General features: G+C 44.9%; 1 protein-coding gene across 1 annotated transcript; it reads right to left on the reverse strand.

Moving 5' to 3' along the window:
• Positions 1–461: 461 nt before the first annotated feature.
• Positions 462–2,086, reverse strand: LOC109773942 (expansin-A8). The gene is made up of 2 exons (XM_020332671.4): positions 1,849–2,086; positions 462–1,747 (listed from the first exon to the last, which is right to left on the reverse strand). The coding sequence occupies exons 1-2, from the start codon at positions 1,973–1,975 to the stop codon at positions 1,119–1,121; spliced, it is 756 nt and encodes a 251-aa protein (XP_020188260.1). The 5' UTR covers positions 1,976–2,086; the 3' UTR covers positions 462–1,118.
• Between the last annotated feature and the right edge of the window lie 14,129 nt (positions 2,087–16,215).

Genomic DNA, 16,215 nt, shown 5'->3' on the forward strand with positions numbered 1-16,215 from the left:
CGTTGCAGAACAGGCCCTTACTTGCTTCACAGCGCACACTAGTAACCACCCCGCCATAGGAACATGTTGCTCTAAGTTGCACAACTCATTGAGCTTATCATCTTTTCGTTTCGATTCTTCTGTTTTTTGTTTTTCATTTTTTTTCCTGTTTTCGTTTTTCTGTTTTATTTTTCATTTTCCCATCTTCCTCATTCGGTGGTTTTCAAATCCATCCACATTATTTAAAATTTGATAAACTTTTTCCAATTCGATGAACTTTTTCCAAATTTGACCCCAAAAATCAAATTCGATGAACTTCTAAAAAAATATGATGAACTTTTTTCAAGATTGATGAATTTTTCCTTCAACTTTCTGAACTTTTTTCAAAATGGGTGAACTTTTTTTCCGAAAACGATGAAGTTTTGAAACATTTTCACAAAGGTTTTTCCAAAATCAGTTTACTTTTTTAAGTTTCTGAACTTTTCTTCTAAAATGATGAACTATTTCTCAAAATCGATGAACTTTTGTTAAGTTTGTGAACTTTTGTCTCAAAATCGATGAACGTTTTTAAATTCACGATTTTATAAATGTAAATAAATAAACTTAACAATGAATAAGCAGCGCGGCCATACTAGTTCACGTACACTTCGTGCTATTGAAAATCACAAGTGGCCAATTGGTGTGGTGGTCTTCCTAGCTCGAATAGAGGGCTGACACGTGGGCGGATGTCAACTTTCACACTGAAAAATATCTAGACAAGTTTGATTCAGCAAAACCATTTCTTATTTAATTTTTGCATGATTCTAGAGAGTCAGAGAGAGAGAAAACAGTACGCTTTTGATACTCACAATGCAATAAGCTTATAGACGGAAGCATATATACTTTGGAGAAAAAAAAGCACATTCCTGCGGCTGAACATGCGTGAATATCCAGCCGGTAGCCAAATACACTGATCAATGGAACAACATACAACCCAGAAACATACTGTTCCGTACGTACAGAAACATCATTCGTGCAGTGCAAGCGGCGTGGTCTTCTCGATCGATCGTCTGGTTAATTTGGCCACCGATAAGCAGGTGAGATTACACGAATACCGTTTAAATTTGGTTTCATGCGGCATGGATATGCACACGGATGGGTCAGTAGAACTGAGCCCCGGACGTGTACGTGCCGCCGAACCACCACCCGGCCGGCGCGACGTCGTTGGCCGTGACGACGCGGCCGTCGTCGGATTTGAGGCGGAACGAGAGGCTCTGCCCGTCGAGCTTGGCGTTGCTCTGCCAGTTCGCGCCCCAGTTCCGGCTCATCTCCATCCAGTTGGTGCGGGAGCCCTTGATCCACATCTGCGCCACGCCGCCGCTGCCGCCCACGTTGGTCACCAGCACCAGCTCGAAGTAGCTGTGGCCGTTGATGGTGAACCTGATCCCGCCGCTCCGCTGGCAGCGCACCCTCCTGTAGTTGACGGGGACGATGCCGGCCTTGTAGACGGCGATGGTCTCCCATGCCGGCTGGGCCATGTCGAAGTGCTGCCGCGGCGGGTTGCACCAGCCGCCGTTGTCGCCGGCGAGCGCGTAGTTGGGCGGGCAGAAGTTGGTGGCCGTGACGGTGATGGAGGCCCCCGGCTTGCACATCCGCGACTTGCGCGTGTCGCACGCGATCGTGAAGCACGCCCCGCACGACGCGCCGTTGTTGAAGAGGGCGGTGCTCAGCGCCGTCGTCTGCGTGCCGTACCCCGCGCCGTACAGGTTGCCGTACCCGCAGGCGCCGCCTGATGAGATGAGACCCGTGCATGGGTGCATGTCAGCATGAGCCATGGAGCTAACTAAATTTGGCGAAAAAGATGCCGAGCGACGAGCCGAATTGACTCACCCATGGTGCCGGACGCGTCGTCGCCGCCGTAGAACGTCGCGTGAGCGGGCGTCCATTGAGCCGCCGATGCTGCCCTGAGCAGCAATGCGCACAGCGCCGGGAGCAGGAGCATCTTGATGACCGCCATGTCGTCGGCGTTCGATCCGACCGAGCAAGATGGTACTAATGCAAGATTGTACTCTGCTTGGAATGTCTCTGGCTTAACTGTTGTGCAGAAGCATGTGTCGGCACGCCTATATATATACTGCCCTTGGTGCAAGCAACTGGAGTTGTGACTACGCTACAGTATTCATCATTCGGTCGCTACCGACCGGCTGACGGGGCCACGAGAGGGGTTCATGTTGCAAGGGGAGATTTGCAGTGTGAAAGCGAGCGTGCTTCGCGCGTCGGTGTTTTCTTTGAGAAGCGAGTATCTCGGCTGCGTGCATGGTAGGCTGCTCTTGACTTTTCGCGCAGCTGCACGTTGAGTTCATGATTGGATTGGATTTAACGCTAATGTCTCGCGAAGCAAAATTTTGTGATGTTTATTACTCCTATATGAGATTCTGGATAGCCGGCGTTCATGTGGCATGTGCGTTCTCCCGGCTGCTTATGAGCGGATGAAGTCACCTGTGAGGTGATGAGCATGTCATAGCTTGCCTGTCCTGTCCTGTGAGTTTTCAGCACGAACGGTGGAGTTACTCCTATGTTTTTTAACACGTTACGAAGGTGTGTACATGATTGAAGGATACAGCAAGCGATACTTTTATCCAATATGGGTGGCAACATGATCATAGGATTGGCCCACCTCCGATTTAGGCGTTATACAGACTCTATCTTTGTATTCTGCCTTTCTATTTTTCGTTCTTGCAGAGGATTTTGTTTGGCTGTGTGCATCTTAGTTAGGCAGAGGCCGGGTGTAATATTTAAATTTTTTAAGTAATAAAGCGCCCTTTTTCGAAAACACAGTACAAATGCAGATGCTCATCCCCGGAAAAAAAAATGCAGATGCTCACACACAATTTAAGGCACCATTTTGGCTTCACTGCCACAACCATGACATGGTGTTCTAGCTAAACCGAACCAAGTTCACTTTTTGAATATTTGACCGTTGAAAATCACTGATACTCTGAGAATTATTATTTTCTGTGAAAATATGAATATTTGTATATATACATGTATGTTTTTTTTTGCAAAAAAATCAAATCTATTGTAAAAGTTTACCAGCGATACAAAGCATCTCAAACATAATAAAAATGCGGCGGATTACTACGGCTATTGCAGAAGACTAGTATTTTACTCTAACTGACTTTCTACATATCGATCAATCCACTCCGTTTTTTCGATCGCACGGCTGAATGGCAATTTGCACCTAAAGTCAAAGCATGATACACGGTGAGCCTCCATGCCGAAGTGTGTCACATTCTCGCGTAGTGTAGTAATAGTAGTAGAGTGCAAGAGTGCTCGGAAAAGAAGGAAAAAACAAGTGCAGTGCAAGCAGGTTGACACTGGACAGTTGACATTTTATGTGCCGACGATCGAGCACAGAACATGCTCCATGATGTAGAATAAGTTGCCATGCATGATTTCAGGGCCGTACCTGATAGTACCATCCGGAACCGTCGCGGTTCACGCAATTCTTTATGCACCACGCCTATGTTCCTCAGTTAGGTACGTACGTACAGGTATAGCACATGCTCAACCGGAAAAACCGGCCGGCTAACGATTACCAAGTCCTGACTCACCGAATAATTCCGTAGGTAGTACGACTTGGATCAAGAAGCTCATCACTTACATAAATCAAGGTCAATCATGAGAGATTTCATATGCACGTTATATCGTATAAGATGCTATTTGACAACCACCTTTGGTTGGGAACTTGGGATGATTGCCGATGCTGCGGTGACAGACATATAGTTGAACCTTTGGCAAATTCGTACCCATTCTCATATGTATGATGGGTCGCGTACCGAAACGTATATACCCTATGGAAACAAAAAGAAAGTTTGCGCGGCGTGATTCGAACCCACGACCTCCTCGTTAAGTGTACGCTGCAGTAGCATTAAAAAAGTTCAGCATTGTTGACCATGTATTTTAGAAAAATATACAATGTGTATTTGAGAATGTAGAATGTGTATCAAAAAAATGTTTCACGTGTACATAAAAAATGTACACTATGCACTGAAAAAATTAGATATGTGTTGAACAAAAAGAAGAAAAAATGATGAAAAGCGACAAAGAAATATAAAGAAACGAAAGAAAACCAAGAAAAAGAGGAAACAAAGTATAACAAAGAAGAAAGGAAAAGCCAAAAACAGAACCGAAGCAAACAGAAAAAAAGACAAGAAAACGGAGGAAACCCAGTGCCAAAAAGAACAGAAAACAAAGAAAACGAAAGAAAACCGAGGAAAGAAACAAAAAAGAAAGAAGAAAAAATAAACAAAGAAAATAACACGCCAGTAAAAATTGATAAATAAATGAAGAAAACTGAAAAATAATAAAACCGGAGAAAAACAATGAAAAAATAGAAAATCAAAGAAAGCCATTGAAGAAATAAAGAAAATTGAAAGAAAAAAACTGAGAAGGAAAAGTAAGTCATCCATTTTTTTCCTAAATTTTTTATTTTTGAGGAGGGAAACCAAGTTTTATTCAGCAAAAGCCACAGAGTATGGGATACATCTCTGTTCATTGGATTGGCCCAACCAAATGTGCCGACCAGGACCTAAAGAGAGTACAAAGTTGGCTAATCTATGTGCATCGACTGCACGATCTTCAAAAGTAAATTTACAATTTAGGGGAATAGCTATACTATTAATCTCCATGATAATGGCGCCATTGGCTCCTCTGCTTCTGTTGTTGATAGCCCCGACTGCGCCCTTCGAATCGGATGCAACAACAATGTTGTGGATGTTGAGATCTTGCGCCAAAGCGAGCGCCTCCCTGCATGCTATCGTTTCGAGGATATCAGGATCATCCACTCCTTGGATCACAAGAGTTGAGCTGCCCAGAAAAGTTCCATTAGCATCTCGACAGACAGCCGCCGATGAGCCCCCAAGTCCCTTGGGGCACGCTGCATCAACGTGGATTTTTGCATGCCCAGGTGGAGGTGCTTTTGGGCGCGGGGCGCTTGCACTAGCTGTAGGTATTCTCTGCTGGTTCTGAGGCCGAGTTGGCTCAGCTATCATCTTCAGCTCCTGGAGGTATCTATTGATGAAACCGTTGATGGTTTGGGGGCTCTGAAATAGGCCCTCGTGAATAGCTTTCCTCCTCGCTGCCCAGATGGCCCATAAAGTAACTGAAAGCTTCACAAAGAGGTCGTGCGATAACGTGCTCATGAGGGTGAATAGCCACTGTTTAGCTTTCGGTTCAGTGATAGTTGCTAGGTTTTGCGCCAATTCTTCATCCACAAGGGCCCAGGTGCACCTTGACATGGTGCATTCTAGGAGGGAATGTCTCCATGAATCTGGAGAGCCGCATATACCACATGCACTGGAAGTTGACATACGCCTGTGTGCTCTTACATCGTTGGTTGGAATGGAATGTTTGGATAATCTCCAGAGGAACATTCGAACCTTCCCTGGCACTTCTGTCTTCCACAACTTTTTCCACTCCCCTTCTTCTGTAGTTGAGTTGGAGGGGCCGGGCCTGTTTTCAAGCCAAGCTTCTCTTCTCTGGCGTGTACTTACTAGCATGCGGTAGGCAGATTTGATAGAAAATAAACCATTCCTTTCATGTCTCCAACTCCAGAAATCGTCAACATTCTTCGTACACAACGGAATTCCCAAAATGACTTTTGCGTCCATATGCAAGAAAGTGGCCTGAACTTTTTGTCTGTCCCATGAGGCTGAGGTCGCATCAATTAGCTCAGAAACACGAGTCGGTGGGTTGTTAATCAAACAGCCGTATGGCCTCATCATCTCAGTTCGAGGTAACCAATTATCCCCCCAAATGCTTGTACTGTCTCCATTGCCTATGCGACATATCAGACCCTGTTTTAGTATGTCTCTTCCTTCCAATAAGGACCTCCATACTTGACTCGGGGCGCTGCCTAGGTGAGCGTTCAAAATGGTACCATGAGGGTAGTGTATGCCTTTAAGTAAACGTGAACACATGCTATCCGGGTTTTGCAAGATGTGCCAGGCCTGCGTAGCCAGCATAGCAAGGTTAAAGAGCTCAAAATCCTTAAAGCCAAGGCCCCCCATGCCTTTTGGTTGGGTCATGTCTGTTTGGGGAATGTAGTATTTCAAAAAAATTCCTACGATCACGCAAGATCTATCTAGGAGAAGCATAGCAACGAGCGGGGAGAGTGTGTCCACGTACCCTCGTAGACCGAAAGCGAAAGCGTTAAGTAACGATGTTCATGTAGTCGAACGTCTTCGCGATCCAACCGATCAAGTACCGAACGCACGACACGTCCGCGATCTGCACACGTCCAGCTCGGTGACGTCCCTCGAACTCTAGATCCAGCTGAGGCCGAGGGAGAGTTCCGTTAGCACGATGGCGTGGTGACGGTGATGATGCAGTTACCGGCGCAGGGCTTCGCCTAAGCACTACGACGATATGACCGAGGTGTAAAACTGTGGAGGGGGGCACCGCACACGGCTAAAGATCAACTTGTGTGTCTATGGGGTGCCTCCCCCGTATATAAAGGAGGGGAGGAGGAGGAGGGCCGGCCACAAGGGTGCGCCTGTAACACCCACGATGCGGCTATATCTCCCACGTGTCGAGGCACGACTTAGAGGCATAACCGCATTGTGGTTTTGTCGCAAGAAGGGTCATCTTCACACAATCCCATGTAATGAACAAGAATGGGATAAAGAGTTGGCTTACAGTCGCCACTTCACACAATGCATAAATTAAAAGAAGACAACCCCAAATGCTAGATCCCCGATCGTCCCAACTGGGCTCCACTACTGATCATCAGGAAACGAAACATAGTAACGACCAAGGTCTTCATCGAACTCCCACTTGAGCTCAGTTGCGTCACATGCACTGGTATCATCGGCACCTGCAACTGTTTGGAAGTATCTAGTGAGTCACGAGGACTCGGGAATCTCACACCTACGAGATCAAGACTATTTAAGCTTATGGGTAGGAAAGGGTAGTGAGGTGGAGCTGCAGCAAGCACTAGCATGTATGGTGGCTAACATACGCAAATAAGAGCGAGAAGAGAAGCAACGCAATGGTCGAGAAGCTATAAGTGATCAAGAAGTGATCCTGAAACTACTTACGTCCAAACATAACCCAAACCGTGTTCACTTCCCGGACTCCGCCGAAAAGAGACCATCACGGTTACACACGCGGTTGATGCATTTTAATTAAGTCACGTGTCAAGTTCTCTACAACCGGATATTAACAAATTCCCATCTGCCACATAACCGCGGGCACGGCTCTCGAAAGTTTATACCCTGCAGGGGTGTCCCAACTTAGCCCACTATAAGCTCTCACGGTCAACGAAGGATATTCCTTCTCCCGGGAAGACCCGATCAGTCTCGGGATCCCGGTTTACAAGACATTTCGACAATGGTAAAACAAGACCAGCAAGACCACCCGATGTGCCGACAAATCCCGATAGGAGCTGCACATATCTCGTTCTCAGGGCACACCGGATAAGCTAAGCGTACAGGTACCGACGTAACCCAAGTTGCCAAGGGATGGTCCCGCACGGTGCTCTAGTTTGGACCAACACTCAGAGGAGCACTGGCCCGGGGGGGGGGTTAAAATAAAGATGACCCTTGAGTCTGCAGAACCCAAGGGAAAAAGGCTTAGGTGGCAAATGTTAAAAGCAAGGTTGGGCCTTGCTGGAGGAGTTTTATTCAAGGCGAACTGTCAAGGGGGTCCCATAAATCACCCAACTGCGTAAGGAACGCAAAATCAAGGAACATAACACCGGTATGACGGAAACTAGGACGACAAGAGTGGAACAAAACACCAGGCATAAGGCCGAGCCTTCCACCCTTTACCAAGTATATAGATGCATTAATTAAATAAGAGATATTGTGATATCCCAAAATATCCATGTTCCAACATGGAACAAACTTCATCTTCACCTGCAACTAGCAACACTATAAGAAGGGCTGAGCAAAAGCGGTAACTTAGCCAAACAACGGTTTGCTAGGAAAGGATGGTTAGAGGCTTGACATGGCAATATGGGAGGCATGATATAACAAGTGGTAGGTAGCGCGACAAAGCAATAGAGCGAACACCTAGCAAGCAAAGATAGAAGTGATTTCGAGGGTATGGTCATCTTGCCTGAGATCCCGCTAGGAAGAAGAACGAGTCCATGAAGAAGAGAAACGGACGTAGTCGAACGAATCCTCACAACTCCGGAACGAAACCGAAGCTAACGAGACAAGCAAACCGGAAAGAAGCAAGCAACATGGTAAACAACCATCACATAAGCATGGCATGATGCAAAATCAAGTATGATGCATGTCCGATTTAATGAGGCATGGCATGGCAAAGTGCAACAAACAACACTACAAATTAAGTGGAGCTCAATATGCAACGAGTTGCATATTGACGAAACACCACATACGATTATTTAGTTCTCTCTCGGTTATGTACCCAACAATATTAAATTTTATTAAACATGGCAAGGGGTGAAGTATATGAAAACTACCTATCTAGGCAAGTTTAAATGAGGCCGGAACAACAAACAACAATTCTGAAAAATCCTCATGTGCATATTTTAGATTTGGTACTGTTCTGCCCTAAACACAATTTTAATGTTGTTAAACAGCAAAATGAAGTGCACCATGTTAACCTATGCATTTTTCCACCCCATTTACATATAAAGTTTATTAAATTTGGAGCTACGGTTATTTAGTTATGAATTAAAGCATTTTAGCATGATATTTGAGCAAATTTAATCAAACATCAATTTAAACATTTCAAACATGGATGCAAGCAGCATATTATGAAACTAGATGAAATTCTAAGCATTTTTCATATATGAAGTTTTTACATATGATGCACTGTTAAAGAGTTATTATATGCATGATGTTTGAGGGTTTTCTGTAAATCTGCCAATTCCCTGGAAATTAGGAAATTCATAGAACAGGAAAAAAACGTAGCAGGCCGAAACTGAAATGTGCACTGGGGCGGATGGGCTGCTCACCATGGGCCAAGGCCCAGTCGGTGGAAGAGGCAGGCCGGCGGGGCGCTGGCTGGGCCTGATCTGGAGGCCAGCAGACAACCCACACGCGAGGCGGGCGCAGTCAACGCGCGGTCGAGCGCTGTGGCGCGCTGCCCGACCTGAAGCAGGGGATGCAGGGGAAGCAGGGCGTGGTCTTCTGCTCGACAGGGAGCAGAAGCAGAGCAGCGGCGTCGGGGATCTCCGGCGCGGCGGCGAAGGACGGAGGGCGTGGAACCGGGCGCGAAGGAGGGACCGATCTGACCGCGGTGAGGTTCTGCAGGCGTGGGGCGGAGGCAAACCGGCGGCCATGGACTTGGAGATCCCTGGCGGGGCTCCTGTAGAGAAAGACATGAGGGGAGAGATGAGCAGCGGGAGAGAGGGAACAACATGGGAGGAGAGGCGCGGGAGGAGATGAGGTGGCGCTGGTCACCTGCGGGTCGCCGGCGAGTTTCAGTCGAGGGGTTGCAGCGGGGCTCGGGTCTGCTGCTGCTGCTTGGTGACACGGCGCGACGACGAGGACAACAGCGGCCATGTCGAACTCCTGCTACAGCAAGTACAGGGACAGAGAGAGATATGAGAAAGAGCAACAGGGAAGGGAAGATGCGCGGGAGGAAGGAGAGGGACGGTCTGGGTGCTGGTCTTGGCAGGTTCGGGCGGCGGATGGAGCAGCTCCGGCGGTGCTGGGTTCCTGGACAGAGAGAGATACATGAGGAGGAAAGGAAGACTGGGAGGGAAAGGAGCAGGGGCTTGGCGCTCATCTGTGGTCGCCGGCGGCGGCAGGATGAGGTGGCGTCGGGGTACGCAGGGGGGTCGAGGAGGAGGCATCGGGCGCGGAACGCGGGCGGTGAGGTGGCGGAGGGGTTCGGAGGATGGAACAGCTCTCCTCAATTTTAGGGTTGGTCAATATATATCTCCTGGGGATTAGATTAGGGGTTATTTGGGCCCTCCGATATAAATCGGACGGTCAAGAAAAATAAGCTAGGAGAGTCCAACAAAGAAAACGGTGATGTTTTATAGATGTTTGGTGATGATCCGGACCCAATGGTGATGACTGAGCGGGTCGGGTTCGGGTTAGTTTCGGACGCGCACGCGAGGGGTCTATGCACTGTGGAGAAAGATTAAGCGGCCAGACGAGAGGGACTCGAAAAACCCGGTTGGTCTCGGAACGGTCAACGAAGGCAAGGGGGGACACGGCAACTACGAGCGGATGCAAGTTTTAAAACATGACGGCAACGGAGTACCGATGCAATGCAAATGATGACATGAAGAAATGCAACAAAGAAATAAATAACACAGCTGACTCGCAAAACAAGGAAGGCACCTGGAGCGTCAGTCTTGGGGCGTCACAGCGCCCAAGGGGGGATTCCTACTCCTAGTAGGAGTAGGTTTCCCCATTTCCTAGTCCAAGAAGGAGAAGAAGGGAAAGAGGAGAGAAGAGAAGGAAGGAGGGGGCGCCCCCCTTCCCCTTATCCAATTCGGACTGGGCAGGGGGGGCACCTCTGGCCGGCCCTCTCTCTTCTCCACAAAGGTCCATTGTGGCCCATTAATCCCACGGGGTGTTCCGATAACCTCCCGGTACTCTGGAAAATACCCGATACACTTTGGAACCATCCTGGTGTCCAAATATAACCTTCCAATATATCAATCTTTATGTCTCGACCATTTCGAGACTCCTCATCATGTCCATGATCTCATCCGGGACTCTGAACAACCTTCGGTACATCATATCACATAAACTCATAATACCAATCATCATCGAACGTTAAGCGTGCGGACCCTACGGGTTCGAGAACTATGTAGACATGACCGAGACACATCTCCGGTCAATAACCAATAGCGGAACCTGGATGCTCATATTGGTTCCTACATATTCTATGAAGACCTTTATCGGTCAAACCGCATAACAACATATGTTGTTCCCTTTGTCATCGGTATGTTACTTGCCCGAGATTCGATCGTCGGTATTACCGTACCTAGTTCAATCTCGTTACCGGCAAGTCTCTTTACTCGTTCTGTAATGCATCATCCCACAACTAACTCATTAGTCACATTGCTTGCAAGGCTTATAGTGATGTGCATTACCGAGAGGGCCCAGAGATACCTCTCCGACAATCGGAGTGACAAATCCTAATCTCGATCTATGCCAACTCAACAAACACCATCGGAGACACCTGTAGAGCATCTTTATAATCACCCAGTTACGTTATGACGTTTGATAGCACACTAAGTGTTCCTCCGGTATTCGGGAGTTGCATAATCTCATAGTCAGAGGAACATGTATAAGTCATGATGAAAGCAATAGCAACAAACTAAACGATCATAGTGCTAAGCTAATGGATGGGTCTTGTCCATCACATCATTCTCTAATGATGTGATCATGTTCATCAAATGACAACACATGTCTATGGCTAGGAAACTTAAGCATCATTGATTAACAAGCTAGTCAAGTAGAGGCATACTAGGGACACTCTGTTTTGTCTATGTATTCACACAGGTATCAAGTTTCAAGTTAATACAATTCTAGTATGAATAATAAACATTTATCATGATATAAGGAAATATAAATAACAACTTTATTATTGCCTCTAGGGCATATTTCCTTCAGTCTCCCACTTGCACTAGAGTCAATAATCTAGTTTACATCGCCATGTGATTTAACACCAATAGTTCACATCGTCATGTGATTTAACACTCTATTGTTCACATCGCCATGTGACCAATACCCAAAGGGTTTACTTGAGTCAATAATCTAGTTCACATCGCCATGTGATTAACACCTAAAGAGTACTAAGGTGTGATCATGTTTTGCTTGTGAGAGAAGTTTAGTCAACGGGTCTGCCACATTCAGATCCGTATGTATTTTGCAAATTTCTATGTCTACAATGCTCTGCACGGAGCTACTTTAGCTAATTGCTCCCACTTTCAATATGTATCCGGATTGTGACTTAGAGTCATCCAGATCGGTGTCAAAGCTTGCATCGACGTAACTCTTTACGACGAACTCTCTATCACCTCCATAACTGAGAAATATTTCCTTAGTCCTCTAAGGATAATTTTGACCGTTGTCCAGTGATGTACTCCTAAATCAAAATTGTACTCCCTAGCCAAACTTAGGGCAGGGTATACAATAGGTCTGGTACACAGCATGGCATACTTTATAGAACCTATGGCTGAGGCATAGGGAATGACTTTCATTCTCTCTCTATCTTCTGCCGTGGTCGGGCTTTGAGTCTTACTCAACTTCACACCTAGCAACACAGGCAAGCACTCTTTCTTTGACTGTTCCATTTTGAACTACTTCAAAAACTTGTCAAGGTATGTACTCATTGAAAAAACTTATCAAGCGTCTTGATCTATCTCTATATATCTTGATGCTCAATATGTAAGCAGCTTCATCGAGGTCTTTCTTTGAAAAACTCCTTTCAAACACTCCTTTATGCTTTCTAGAAAATTCTACATCATTTCCGATTGACAATATGTCATTCACATATACTTATCAGAAAGGCTGTAGTGATCCCACTCACTTTCTTTTAAATACAGGCTTCACCGCAGGTCTGTATAAAACTATATGCTTTGATCAACTCATCAAAGCGTATATTCCAACTCCGAGATGCTTGCACCAGTCCATAGATGGATCGTTGGAGCTTTGCATACTTTGTTAGCACCTTTAGGATCGACAAAACCTTCTGGTTGCGTCATATACAACTCTTCTTTAAGAAATCCATTAAGGAATGCAGGTTTGACATCCATTTGCCAAATTTCATAAAATGCGGCAATTGCTAACATGATTCGAACAGACTTTTAAGCATCGATACAAGTGAGAAAATCTCATCGTAGTCAACACCTTGAACTTGTCGAAATCCTTTTTCGACAATTTGAGCTTTGTAGATAGTATCACTACTATCAGCGTTCGTCTTCCTCTTGAAGATCCATTTATTCTTAATGGCTTGCCGATCATCGGGCAAGTCCACCAAAGTCCACACTTTGTTCTCATATATGGATCCTATCTTAGATTTCATGGCCTCAAGCTATTTCGTGGAATCTGGGCTCATCATCGCTTCCTCATAGTTCGTAGGTTCGTCATGGTCTAGTAACATGACTTCCAGAACTGGATTATCATACCACTCTGGTGCGGACTGTACTCTGGTTGACCTACGAGGTTTGGTAGTAACTTGATCTGAAGTTTCATGATTATCATCATTAGCTTCCTCACTAATTGGTGTAGGAATCACTGGAACTGATTTCTGTGATGAACTACTTTCCAATTCAGGAGAAGGTACAATTACCTCTTCAAGTTCTACTTTCCTCCCACTCACTTCTTTCGAGAGAAACTCCTTCTCTAGAAAGTATCCATTTTTAGCAACGAATATCTTGCCTTCGGATATGTGATAGAAGGTGTACTCAACAGTTTCCTTTGGGTATCGTATGAAGAAACATTTCTCCGATTTGGGTTCGAGCTTATCAAGTTGAAACTTTTTCACATAAGCATCGCCGCCCCAAACTTTAAGAAACGACAGCTTAGGTTTCTTGCCAAACCACAGTTCATATGGTGTCGTCTCAACAGATTTAGATGGTGCCCTATTTAACGTGAATGCAGTTGTCTCTAATGCATAACCCCAAAACGATAGTGGTAAGTCGGTAAGAGACATCATAGATCACACCATATCTAACAAAGTACGGTTACGACGTTCAGACACACCATTTCGCTGTGGTGTTCCAGGTGGCGTGAGTTGCAAACTATTCCACATTGTTTCAAATGAATACCAAAATCATAACTCAAATATTCACCTCCACGATCAGATCGTAGAAACTTTATTTTCTTGTTACGATGATCTTCCACTTCACTCTGAAATTCTTTGAACTTTTCAAATGTTTCAGACTTATGTTTCATCAAGTAAATATACCCATATCTGCTCAAATCATCTATGAAGGTCAGAAAATGACGATACCCACCGCGAGCCTCAACACTCATCCGACCGCATACATCAGTATGTATTATTTCCAATAAGTCAGTTGCTTGCTCCATTGTTCTGGAGAACGGAGTCTTAGTCATCTTGCCCATGAGGCATGGTTCACAAGCATCAAGTGATTCATAATCAAGTGATTCCAAAAGCCCATCAACATGGAGTTTCTTCATGCGCTTTACACCAATATGACCTAAACAGCAGTGCCACAAATAAGTTGCACTATCATTATTAACTTTGCATCTTTTGGCTTCAATATTTTGAATATGTGTATCACTACGATCGAGATTCAATAAACCATTTATATTGAGTGTATGACCATAGAAGGTTTTATTCATGTAAATAGAACAACAATTATTCTTTGACTTAAATGAATAACCGTATTGCAATAAATATGATCCAATCATATTCATGCTCAACGCAAACACCAAATAACATTTATTTTAGGTTCAACACTAATCCCGAAGGTAAAGGGAGTGTGCGATGGTGATCTTATCAACCTTGTAATCAATTCTAACACACATCATCACCTCGCCCTTAACTAGTCTTTGTTTATTTTGCAACTCCCATTTCGAGTTACTACTCTTAGCAACTGAAACCGGTATCAAATACCCTGGGGTTACTATGAATACTAGTAAAGTACACATCAATAACATGTATATCAAATATTCTTTTGTTCACTTTGCCATCCTTCTTATCCGCCAAGTATTTGGGGTAGTTCCGCTTCCAGTGACCATTCCCTTTGCATTAGAAGCACTCATTTTCAGGCTTAGGTCTAGCTTTGGGTTTCTTCATGGGACTGGTAACTTGCTTGCCATTCTTCTTGAAGTTCCCTTTCTTTCCCTTGCCCTTTTACTTGAAACTAGTGGTCTTTTCAACCATTAACACTTGATGCTTTTTCTTGATTTCTACCTTCGCCGATTTTAGCATCGCAAAGAGCTTGGGAATTGTTTCCGTTATCCCTTGCATATTATAGTTCATCACGAAGTTCTAGTAACTTGGTGATAGTGACTAGAGAACTCTATCAATCACTATCTTATCTGGAAGATTAACTCCCACTTGATTCAAGTGATTGTAATACTCAGACATTGTGAGCACATGCTCACTAGCTGAGCTATTCTCCTCCATCTTGTAGGCAAAGTACTTGTCAGAGGTCTCATACCTCTCGACTCGGGCATGAGTCTGAAATACAAATTTCAGCTCTTGGAACATCTTATATGCCCCGTGGCATTCAACATGTTTTCGAAGTCCCGGTTCTAAGCCGTAAAGCATGGTGCACTAAACTATCAAGTAGTCATCATACCGAGCTTTACCAAACATTCATAATGTCTGCATCTGCTCCTGCAATAGGTCTGTCACCTAGCAGTGCATCAAGGACATAATTCTTCTGTGCAGCAATGAGGATAATCCTCAGATCACGGACCTAGTCTGCATTATTGCTACTATCATCTTTCAACTTATTTTTCTCTAGGAACATATCAAAAATAAATGGGGAAGCTATATGCGAGCTTATTGATCTACAACATAGATATGCAAATACTATCAGGACTAAGTTCATGATAAATTAAAGTTCGATTAATCATATTACTTAAGAACTCCCACTTAGATAGACATCCCTCTAGTCATCTAAATGATTACGTGATCCATATCAACTAAACCATGTCCGATCATCACGTGAGATGGAGTAGTTTCCAATGGTGAACATCTCTATGTTGATCACATCTTCTATATGATTCATGTTCGACCATTCGGTCTCAGTGTTCCGAGGCCATATCTGCATATGCTAGGCTCGTCAAGTTTAACCCGAGTATTCTGCGTGTGGAAAAATGGCTTGTACCCGTTGTATGTGAACGTAGAGCTTATCACACCCGATCATCACGTGGTGTCTCGGCACGACAAACTGTCGCAACGGTGCATACTCAGGGAGAACACTTATACCTTGACATTTAGTGAGGGATCATCTTATAATGCTACCGCCGTACTAAGCAAAATAAGATGCATAAAAGATAAACATCACATGCAATCAAAATATGTGACATGATATGGCCATCATCTTCTTGTGCCTTTGATCTCCATCTCCAAAGTACCGTTATGATCTTCATCGTCACCGGCATGACACCATGATCTCCATCATCTTGATCTCTATCAGCGTGTCTTCACATGGTCGTCTCGCCAACTATTGCTTTTGTCACTATTGCTATCGCATAGCGATAAAGTAAAGCAATTATATGGCGCTTGCATCTTATGCAATAAAGAGACAACCATAAGGATCCTGCCAGTTGCCGA

Source organism: Aegilops tauschii, chromosome 3 (genome assembly GCF_002575655.3).
Source record: "Aegilops tauschii subsp. strangulata cultivar AL8/78 chromosome 3, Aet v6.0, whole genome shotgun sequence".
Classification (NCBI taxonomy): domain Eukaryota; kingdom Viridiplantae; phylum Streptophyta; class Magnoliopsida; order Poales; family Poaceae; genus Aegilops; species Aegilops tauschii.

Coding starts and splice junctions, on each gene's coding strand:
- LOC109773942 (XM_020332671.4), bottom strand. CDS start 1,975: ATGGCGGTCATCAAGATGCTCCTGCTCCCGGCGCTGTGCGCATTGCTG. Junction 1,748..1,848: donor CGACGCGTCCGGCACCATGG/GTGAGTCAATTC, acceptor TCATCTCATCAG/GCGGCGCCTGCGGGTACGGC.